At 40.4% G+C, this 11,064-nt stretch overlaps 1 protein-coding gene across 2 annotated transcripts in view; it reads left to right on the top strand.

The window, feature by feature from the left end:
* PLCL2 (phospholipase C like 2) overlaps positions 1 to 10,613 on the top strand; it is a 244,775-nt gene extending 234,162 nt beyond the window's left edge. For both annotated transcript variants that reach the window (XM_073568069.1, XM_073568076.1), the window contains one exon: positions 9,714 to 10,613. In XM_073568069.1, the coding sequence (XP_073424170.1) occupies positions 9,714 to 9,884 (171 nt within the window). In that variant the 3' untranslated portion in view covers positions 9,885 to 10,613. The remainder of the gene's footprint in view (positions 1 to 9,713) is intronic.
* The last annotated feature ends 451 nt before the right edge of the window (positions 10,614 to 11,064 follow it).

Here is an 11,064-nt window from a genome sequence, read left to right on the forward strand (position 1 = left end):
TTTAGGTCAATAATTTTTGCGTTTATTTGTGAAAAAAACGGAAATTTGCCGAAAATTTTGAAAATTTCGCAATTTTCAAATTTTGAATTTTTATTCTGTTAAACCAGAGAGTTAGGTGACACAAAATTAATTAATAAATAACATTTCCCACATGTCTACTTTACATCAGCACAATTTTGGAAACAACATTTTTTTTTGTTTGGACGTTATAAGGGTTAAAAGTTGACCATCGATTTCTCATTTTTACAACAAAATTTACAAAACCATTTTTTTTTTAGGGACCACCTCACATTTGAAGTCACTTTGAGGGGTCTATATGGCAGAAAATACCCAAAAGTGACACAATTCTAAAAACTGCACCCCTCAAGCTACTCAAAACTACATTCAAGAAGATTATTAACCCTTCAGGTGCTTCACAGGGACTAAAGCAACATGGAAGGAAAAAATGGACATTTTAATTTTTCCAACAAAAATTTTCTTTTAGCACCAATTTTTTCATTTTCACATGCGTAACAGGATAAACTGGATCCTAAAATTTGTTGGGCAATTTCTCCTGAGTACATCGATACCTCATATGTGGTCATAAACCACTGTTTGGGCGCACGGCAGGGCTCAGAATGGAAGGAGCAGCATTTGACTTTTTGAATGGAAAATATGCTGGAATATTTAGCGGTTGCCATGTCACGTTTGGAGAGTGTGCCTAAACATTGGAGCTTCTCCACAAGTGACCCCATTTTAGAAACTAGACCCCCGAAGGAACTTATCTAGATGTGTGGTGAGCACTTTGAACCCCCAAGCGCTTCACAGAAGATTATAACACAAAGCAGAGAAAATAAAAATCATTTTTTTTCCTCAAAAATTATATTTTAGCAAGCTAATTTTTATTTTCCCAAGGGAAATAGGATAAATTTTTACGCTGGTACCCCATATTTGGGGGAAACCACTGTTTGGGCACACGTTGGGGCTCGGAAGGGAAGTAGTGACGTTTTGAAATGCCGAATTGATGGAATGGTCTGTGGGTGTCATGTTATGTTTGCAGAGCCCCTGATGTACCTAAACAGTAGAAACCCCCCACAAGTGACCCCATTCTGGAAACTAGACTCCCCAAGGAACTTATCTAGATATGTGGTGAGCATTGTGAACCCCCAAGTGCTTCACAGCAGTTTATAACGCAGAGCCATGAAAATAAAAAATCATTTTTTTTCCTCAAAAAATTATTTTTAGCCCACAATTTTTTATTTTCACAAGGGTAACAGGATAAACTGGACCCCAAAAGTTGTTGTCCAGTTTGTCTCGAGTACGATGGTACCCCATATGTGGGGGAAAACCACTGTTTGGGCACACGTTGGGGCTCGGAAGGGAAGTAGTGACGTTTTGAAATGCCGAATTGATGGAATGGTCTGTGGGTGTCATGTTACGTTTGCAGAGCCCCTGATGTGCCTAAATAGTGGAAACCCCCCACAAGTAACCCCATTTTGGAAACTAGACCACCCAAGGAACTTATCTAGATGTGTGGTGAGCACTTTGAACCCCCAAGTGCTTCACAGAATTTTATAATGCCCAGGCGTGAAAATAAAAAATATTTTTTTTTCCACAAAAATAATTTTTTTAGCCCCCTATTTTTTATTTTCCCAAGGGTAACCGGAGATTTTAGTCCCCCAAAGTTGTGCAATTTTTCCTGAGTACGCTGATACCCCATATGTGGGGGTAAACCACTGTTTGGGCACACGTCGGGGCTCGGAATGGAGGGAGCAATGTTTGACTTTTTGAACGCAAAATTGGCTGGAATAATGGTGGCTCCATGTCGCGTTTGGAGACCCCCTGATGTGCCCTCAATTCTAGCTCCAATCCTAACCCCAACACACCCCTAACCCTAATCCCAACCCTAATCACAACCCTAACCACAACCCTAACCCCAATACACCCCTAACCCTAACCACAAGCCTTTCCCTAATCCCAACCCCAACCCACCCCTAAACCTATTCCTAACCCTAATTCCTAACCCTAATCCGAAGCCTAATTCCACCCTAACCTTAATTCCAACCCTAACCTTAATTCCAACCCTAACCCTAATACCAACCCTTACCCTAATACCAACCCTAACCCTATTTCTAACCCTAATTCCAACCCTAGCCCTAACCCTAGCCCTAATTGAAAAATAAAAATATTTTCTTTATTTTATTACATGTGCCTGCCTATGGGGGTGATAAGGGGGCGGTGATTTACTTTTTTTTTTATTTTGATCAGAGTGAGAGTTTATCACAGTGATCAAAATAAAAAAAATTGTATCTGCAGCCGGGAAATGCCGGCAGGCGCACTGCGCATGTGCCTGCTATTTTCCAAGATGGCGGCGCCCATGCAGGAGGGACGGCGGGACACCGGGAGGCAGAGCGGGACATAGAAGGTACCGGGGAGGGTGAGGGGGGATCGGACAGCGGGAGGGACAGGAGGGAAGGGGAGGGGTAGAAGATCGTGACGGCAGCGGCACCTCCCATCTTCTTGCGATGCCGCCCTTCTGTTGATTCATTGCTTCACAGCATCGCGCTACTGCGCAGGCGTACTTATCTGCCCTGTTGAGTGCAGAGCAAAGTACTACAGTGCGCAGGCGCTGGGAAAGGTCAGAGAAGCCCTGCGCCTATGCGCTGCAGTACTTTACTCTGCCCTCAACAGGGCAGATACGTACGCCTGCCCAGGAGCGCGATGCTGGGGAGCCATGAAGTAAGCAGGAGGGTGGCGGCGCAAGAAGATGGGAGGCCCCGGACCTGTGACACCCATCGGGCCGAGTATTATAAAACTTATTTTTCTTATCTTTCAAGTCGGACCAGGGGCTTATCTGCAGCATTATAGAATCTTATATCAGCCAAAACTGCTGACAAGTTCCCTTTAAGGACTCAGTGATCATTGTTTCTATTGAGAGGATTGAAGCACTGCAATTCTTCAAAAAGACACAGTAACGAGACAGACTTAAATTTTTTCTGCTTACATACAAAATATAAGGAGCATGGGCACATTTCATCAAAAGGAGAACACAATCATAGCCAGCTAACACCCCCCCCCCCCCCCCCCCCCCCGGGTCGCTGTTTAGAGTGGAATGTCAATTGCATGCCTTCACCATGTTTGTTTTAAATTAAACCAGATCTGTGTTTCCAGGTTAATTAGAGCTGTAGAAACCTCAATCGCTGATAACAAAGCATGGCGCAGATGCTGTAGTGCAGGAGAGTCTATCTGCAGGATCACATGGTACATGATAAGTAGGAGGAGGTCAGTGTATGCTCCCGGTATAGCCAACTCTTGTGTCATACCATGCAGCACAAACACAGTCATTATGTTTATAATAAAAGCCTGATTATAGCTCGTGTGTGGATGTGGATGTGCTCAGAGGTTTAATTTTCATCGTCTCAGCTGCATGATTTGCGGCTACTTGACGTCCTGAATACATGTGAGGAATGCCTGTTTGTTAGGGAATCCCCACATGTATTCAGGCTGTCAAGTAGTCGTAAATCATGCAGCTGAGGCGATGAAAGCGAAATCTCCGAGCACGCCAAAATACTTGGAGGACACCCGAGCATGCTCGGGGAAACCCGAGCAACGAGCATACTCGCTCATCACTACTCATCTCTAATTGCTATGCTTCAAAAGACATGATTATCCGCAAAATGTAATATCTTGAGTGCCATTTCCATTTTCTCCATGTGATATTGTGTTACATGTTCTGTCTAGCGTGAACATTGCTAAAGCTTAGGCTGCCAAATATAGAAAGCGCCGACCTCTGTCTGCAGTCTCATATATTCTGCTGAAATGTAGAATATGCTCATCTTACACCTTTCTAAAACATAGTTATCTATCTTCTCCAAAAAATCCAATCAACATTATGTCACGTCTAGTATGGTGCATCTTGAGTTATATCCGTGCATTATAAACGTGTTACAATGGTTAGCAGTGACTTCAGTCTGCACAGCGTGGGTCCTTTGCCCGGGCCTGTACTGCCAACATTGTACTGAGTTTCCCAGAACAATAGATGTGTCCTTCTCATTCCTCTTTGCTTCTGACATGACCCTCCCTATATGCTGTCCTAAGATAAGTGGAGTGGAGGTCCAGCATAGAAGGTGTGTGTGATACCATAAAGATCCAACAATGCAGTAGGTGTGTGTGTAGGTTTCCCTAAATGTTAATACTATTGGTGCCTAAATGGTGATTCACGGGCCTCTAACCAAAGTATATGTGCCACCAAATGGTTTTCCTTTTATAGGTCTTCAATATGAGATTAGTGGGGGACCCATATCCCACACAATCTGCTTAAATCCACTGTGATAGCTGCTGGATATAAGTGAGGTATGGGGCAGAACACAGCAATTCAGTGGCCATTACTGAGTAATGCTGTTTATGTTGCATTCACTTGAATGGGAGATAGAATCATAGAATGGTAGAGTTGGAAGGGACCTCCTGGGCCATCTGGTCCAACCCCCTGCTCAAAGCAGATATAGGAAAAGATCTTGCAATTTTTCACACTGTCCACTAGGCCTAAAATAAGACTCTTCCTTCCTGTTCTTTATGTGGATATTAGAAGCAATTGCTTGATTCAGGCCCTATTTGTATAGAATCATTATCTGAGCATGCTCTAATCTGGGCCAAGGTCTTTGTGAAGGGAGATGGAGATTAAGCCATGACATCAACTTTTCTTTATGGTGGAGCTCGATTTATATACTGCCCAGGGTTACTTTCAGTCCAGTTTTTGATGATAATGAGACTGATAAAGTCATCTATACAGAATAGAATACTACTAAAAGACTGTAAGGTTAACCGATTATATGTGTATATATGTGTGTTTTTGTGTGTGTGTGTGTGTATATATATATATATATATATATATATATATATATATATACACTCACTGGCCACTTTATTAGGTATACCTGTCCAACTGTGTGTTAAGACTTAATTTCTAATCAGCCAATCACATGGCGGCAACTCAGTGCATTTAGGCATGTAGACATGGTCAAGACAATCTCCTGCAGTTCAAACCGAGCATCAGTATGGGGAAGAAAGGTGATTTGAGTGCCTTTGAACGTGGCATGATTGTTGGTGCCAGAAGGGCTGGTCTGAGTATTTCAGAAACTGCTGATCTACTGGGATTTTCACGCACAACCATCTCTAGGGTTTACAGAGAATGGTCCGAAAAAGAAAAAAAATCCAGTGAGCGGCAGTTCTGTGGCCGGAAATGCCTTGTTGATGCCAGAGGTCAGAGGAGAATGGGCAGACTGGTTCGAGCTGATAGAAAGGCAACAGTGACTCAAATTGCCACCCGTTACAACCAAGGTAGGCAGAAGAGCATCTCTGAACGCACAGTGCGTCGAACTTTGAGGCAGATGGGCTACAGCAGCAGAAGACCACACTGGGTACCACTCCTCTCAGCTAAGAACAGGCATCTGATGGCTACTTTCAGCAGGATAATGCGCCATGTCATAAAGCTCGATTCATCTCAGATTGGTTTCTTGAACATGACAATGAGTTCACTGTACTCAAATGGCCTCCTCAGTCACCAGATCTCAATCCAATAGAGCATCTTTGGGATGTGGTGGAACGGGAGATTCGCATCAGGGATGTGCAGCCGACAAATCTGCGCCAACTGTGTGATGCCATCATGTCAATATGGTCCAAAATCTCTGAGGAATGCTTCCAGCACCTTGTTGAATCTCTGCCACGAAGAATTGAGGCAGTTCTGAAGGCAAAAGGGGGTCCAACCCCTTACTAGCATGGTGTACCTAATAATGTGGCCAGTGAGTGTGTGTATATATATATATATATATATATATATATATATATATATATATATATATATATATATTTATTATGGTTTAGCACAGCACAGGGAATGAGGGATGCAAAGCTTCAAAGGCATGTACCAAACCTTGTAATTAGAGTAAAAAAAAAAGTTGAAGCTGCTTGAGAAAGGTCTGCATCCAGGACCGTAAAGTCACCACACGGGCCATTGAAGAGCACCTTATAACCGCTATATGGAGTGCTGTTTCAACTTTTTTTGACATATATCTCAGGAATATATATATATATAATGTGTATGTATATTAACATGAATTATATATGTACCGTATATTAAGTAAAGAAGAAAGCCCATTCATCATCAAACATTTAAAAAAAAATAATAATTGGGTTTTTTTTAATCTAATTTAACCAATAGGTAATTTGTTTCTGGTGACACATCGTATATACAGTCATGGTTAAAAGTGTTGGCACCCTTGAAGTTGTTCCAGAACATGAAACATTTTTCCCACAAAATCATTGCAATTATACGTTTTGTTATACACATGTTTATTTTCTTTGTTTGTATTGGAACAACACAAAAAAACAGAGGGAAAAAAAGGCAAATTGGACATAATTTGGGCCGGACACAATTGTTGGCACCTTTCCAAAGATGTGGTAAACAACTTTGTTTCAAGCATGTAACGCTCGTTTAAACTCATGTGTGGCAAATAACAGGTGTGGGCAATATGAAAATCACACCTGAAACCAGGTAAAAAGGGGAGAAGTTCACTGAATCTTTGCATTGTGTGTCGGTGTGTGCCACACTAAGCACGGAGAACAGAAAGAGGAGAAGAGAACTGTTGGAGGATTTGAGAACCAAAATTGTTGAAAAATATCAACAATCTCAAGGTTACAAGTCCATCTCCAACGATTTGGATGTTCCTTTGTCCACGTTGCGCAACATACTCAAGAAGTTTAGAATCCATGGCACTGTAGATTGCAGAGAAAACTTGATAAAAGGTTTCAACGCAGGATAGTCTGGATGGTGGACAAGCAGCCCCAATAAAGTTACAAAGAAATGAAAGCTGTCCTGCAGGCTCAGGGGTACAACAGTGTCAGCGCAAACAATCTGTCGACATTTGAATGAAATGAAACGCTATGGTAGGAGATCCAGGAGGACCCTACTGCTCACACAGAGACATAAAAAAGATAGACTGCAGTTTGCCAAAATGTGAGTAAGTCAAAATTTTTCTGGGAAAGCGTCTTGTGGACACATGAGACCAAGATAGAGCGTTTTGGTAAAGCACATCATTCTACTGTTTACCAAAAATAGAATGAGGCCTACAAAGAAAAGAACACAGTACCTACAATTAAATATTGTTGAGGTTCAAAGATGTTTTGGGCTTGTTTTGCTGCCTCTGGCACTGGGTAACTTGACTGTGTGCAAGTCATCATGAAATCTGAAGATTACCAATGGATTTTGGGTCCTACTGTAGTGCCCAGTGGCAGAAAGCTGGGTTTGCGTCCTAGGGCATTGCTCTTCTAGCAGGACAATGACCCCAAACATATTTCAAGAAGCACACAGAAATGAATAGAAACAAATGCTGGAGAGTTCTGAAGTGGTCAGCATTGAGTCCGGATCTAAATCCCATTGAGCACCTATGGAGACATCTTAAAATTAGTGTTGGGGGAAGGTGCCCTTCAAATATGAGAGACCTGGAGCAGTTTGCAAAAGAAGAGTGGTCCAAAATTCCAATTGAGAGATGTAATAAGCTTGCTGATGGTTATAGGAATTGATTGCAGTTATTTATTCCAAAGGGTGTACAAACAAATATTAAGCTTAGGGTGCCAACAATTTTGTCCAGCCCATTTTTTTATTGTGAAATTGTGTTCAATTTGACTTTTTTTTTCCTGTTGTTTTTGTATGTGTTGTTCCAATACACAGAAAGGAAATAAACGTTTATAACAAAATGTGTCATTGCAATAATTTTCTGGGAGACATGCTTCATTCTCTGGGACAATTTCAAGTGTGCCAACACTTTTGGCCATGACTGTATTTTCCCTTTTAAGAAAATGCTATTTTTTTAGGATTTGCTTGGACACAAGAGTGTCAGCGATTTTGAAAGACCGAAAGGGGGTAGACCTAGAGGGTGATAATGAAAGGTACTAGTGAGAAGGGAGTTATGAAGTTGCTCAACTGAAAAGGTTGTGATTGTCACAACTCCAAAAATAGCCCAGGAATATTACAGATGCTGTAGTCGCATTGACAAATGAAGGTAAACCCTCTTTTACAAATTGATTAGTAGAAAAAGGAGATTGACTTTTTGAAATAAACCACACTGCTGTAAAAAGGAAGCTGTTCCAAAGTGGAATAGTAATTTTGTAGTTTTTATTTTCACGTGTTTCGTGCTCACACCAAGCTCTTTCAAAAGTGCAAACACGAAACACCCAAATATAAAAACTGACATTGCTATTACATTCTGGGACTGCTTACTTTTTACAGCAGCGCGGTCTATTTTGAAGCATCAGTAATGAAGGCATAAAAAAAGCTGCACTCAACAATCCTTAAAAAATAGTCCTTTATTCCATAGTCAGGGACATAGACGTGGTGTGCCGGAGGCACGGGGAGCCTGAAGGATGAAGGACATTTCCTGTTATGCCAACGCTTCTACGGGTCGAGTACAAGCGTTTGTGTAACCCGAAACGTCCATCATCCTTCACGCTCCCCGTGTCCCCTGCACATCACGTCTATGTCCCTGACTATGGAATAAAGGACTGTTTTTTGTTTTTTTTTTACAGATTGGTGAGTTCTGCTTTTTTCTGCTCTCATTACTGAATATTGTTCTTATCTATGCAGGGCATCACTGTAATTCCATTATACCTGTTAGTGCCCATATAAGGATTTGCATAATCGATAATTGCTGTTTGGTGCCGAATCACCTTTTCTGGATTATTTTGAAACATCAGTCTCCTTTTCCTTAATTTTGAAAGGTAAGACTATGCCTATTTTTATCCATATGAAGCATAGATACTGGAAGTTTCCAAAAAGTTGCAAAGTACATCAACACTAGACCTTGCCTTTTCGCTCATTGTTTTTTTATGAACAAACCATATATGACCATGAGAACTTAAAGGGGTTGTCCAGGCCTTGAGTTCAAGTCTACAGTTACTCTGTGACTGCAGACTGGTGAATCCTCACAGCACTCTGTGTGAGGGCCTGTCAGAATTCTCTGATGCATGAGCAGATGGGTGTGTGACCGCAAGTGTGTGAATTATGGTATATGCATTCAGTTACGTGCCAACAAGACGTACGTGGCCTCCCTAAATACAAGTGAGTTGAGTGAGACCTGACAACTCTAGTCAGTATGTGGCCAGTAGTATTCAAATCACATACTTTTGATCACATGACCACCCACTCCCAGCCACAGCATCTGAGAATCATTTGGTCTAGTATCTTAGGCCTTGTTCACGTGTTACATTTTTGCCATGCAGTTTTTCCATGGAAAAAAGGTAACTTTCTTTCAAAACCAGCAAAGTGTATGAAATTTCTGAAATTCATGCACACACACGTGTTATTTGACACATGGTAAGGTTTTAATATAAGAAATCGTATAGGACTGTCCAGATTTGGGTACATCTTGTCGCGGTGGGATGGCTTTTATGCTTTTCCAAATAAAGTGTTTACTGAGCACCTTATGTTATTTATATGTACTATTACTTTTTTCTTACAGCAGGGTTTTTGCTCATTTTGTTTCTATTTTAGGTTTTGTCTATTCATTGGCCAGAGTGAACATGCAAACTTATACTTTGGCTCATTTTTTTTTTCGTGGGTTGGGCTCTTTACGGTGAAGGTTTGTCTCATTGCCATTGAATTTATAGGCGATAGCATACTTTGAGCAACAGTTTATGCCAAATGTTAACCTTGCTTCTTTTTTTTTGTTTTTTGGCTACAGGGACAAGCAGATCTTCTCAAATATGCCAAAACAGAAACCTTGGAGAACTTAAAACAAATTCATTATGCAGCTGTATCATGTGGACTCAACAAGTCAACGGCTGAAGTATCCAAACCTAGAAGAAGCCTGGAGGTCATTCCGGAGAAAGCAGGAGACGAAACGGGCGATTGAAAAGAAAACCATGGACCTCCGTTCTTGTTGGATTTTTTAAAATCTAAGACCAATGTAGCTGCACAAGGTGTTTGCTTTGCACTTACAAGAGAAAACACAGATTTTATTTTTCATTCTATCTGAAGCACAACTGGAGATTGACCAGTCTACGATCTGTGAAAGTACAGTGAAATGTATCTGAGAAATGAAGGAAATTGACAAACAGATTGCAATTGTTACTGCTAGCCAAAAGTGAAAGCGTGGAAGAAGATGTCTTTATTAGAATAGAATTGAGTAGTGAGGTGCGTGCTGCTTAAAGAAGAGTAGCAGTGTTTTTTAATTTAGATTTTAATAGCTCTATTTAAATAAAAGAGAAATCCTCACATTTCATAAACCGTGTGCTTACTGTAACATATAGAGTGCGCAAAGGACTGAAATGCGTTGCACTGAAGAGTGAATCTACAGACATGGCTAGTCGTTTGTTGTGTTCTGTTTGAGCCATATTGTATATAAATAAAGAACAGAGAATGCAATAAAACAATGGGCGCTAGATGTTTGTGCACCCTAGGTGGAAAACCTAAAGATGTGCAATTCACTTTATACACCGCATAGCATAGATCTTATTGCCACAGAGTTTTAGAAATGTTAATATCTAATGTAAAAGTGACCAAATCGAAGACAAATTGTAAATAGATATATCGCCTTTTTTATTTTGTGATGTGTTCACATTAAAAAAAAAAAGTTTTATTATCTCGATTGTCATGAATTTTAACAAATGTTACAATTCTGATTTAATTTAAAGTAAGAATGAGAAATGGCATTAGGGGAATGTTTGTCTGACTGGGTGTCTATTGAAATTTCACATTTCTTTTTCAAAAGGTAACAGAGGTTCAGCTGTATTTAAAATATACACATTTTCTGCCTAAACTTTTTTTTTTTTTTTAATAAAGTCACATCTCAGAACGCAATAAATGGTGAATGACCAGCAGTGCGTTATTTTATTTTACACCATTTTCTGGGTTAATGGGGTAAGTAAGCAGTCTGAAAATCGGTTATCGTAACAAAAACCTGAGCGTGAACAAGTGAGACTCAAAAAAGTGAAAAAAAACCAAAATGTCCCTTGAGTATTCATTTAAAAAAAATTAATTAAAAATATTATATAAATATGGTACACTCCTATATACTAAAATTTCAACACGAA

This window comes from Dendrobates tinctorius, unplaced genomic scaffold, assembly GCF_039654945.1.
Source record: "Dendrobates tinctorius isolate UK_male_01 unplaced genomic scaffold, ASM3965494v1 ptg000005l, whole genome shotgun sequence".
Lineage (NCBI taxonomy): Eukaryota > Metazoa > Chordata > Amphibia > Anura > Dendrobatidae > Dendrobates > Dendrobates tinctorius.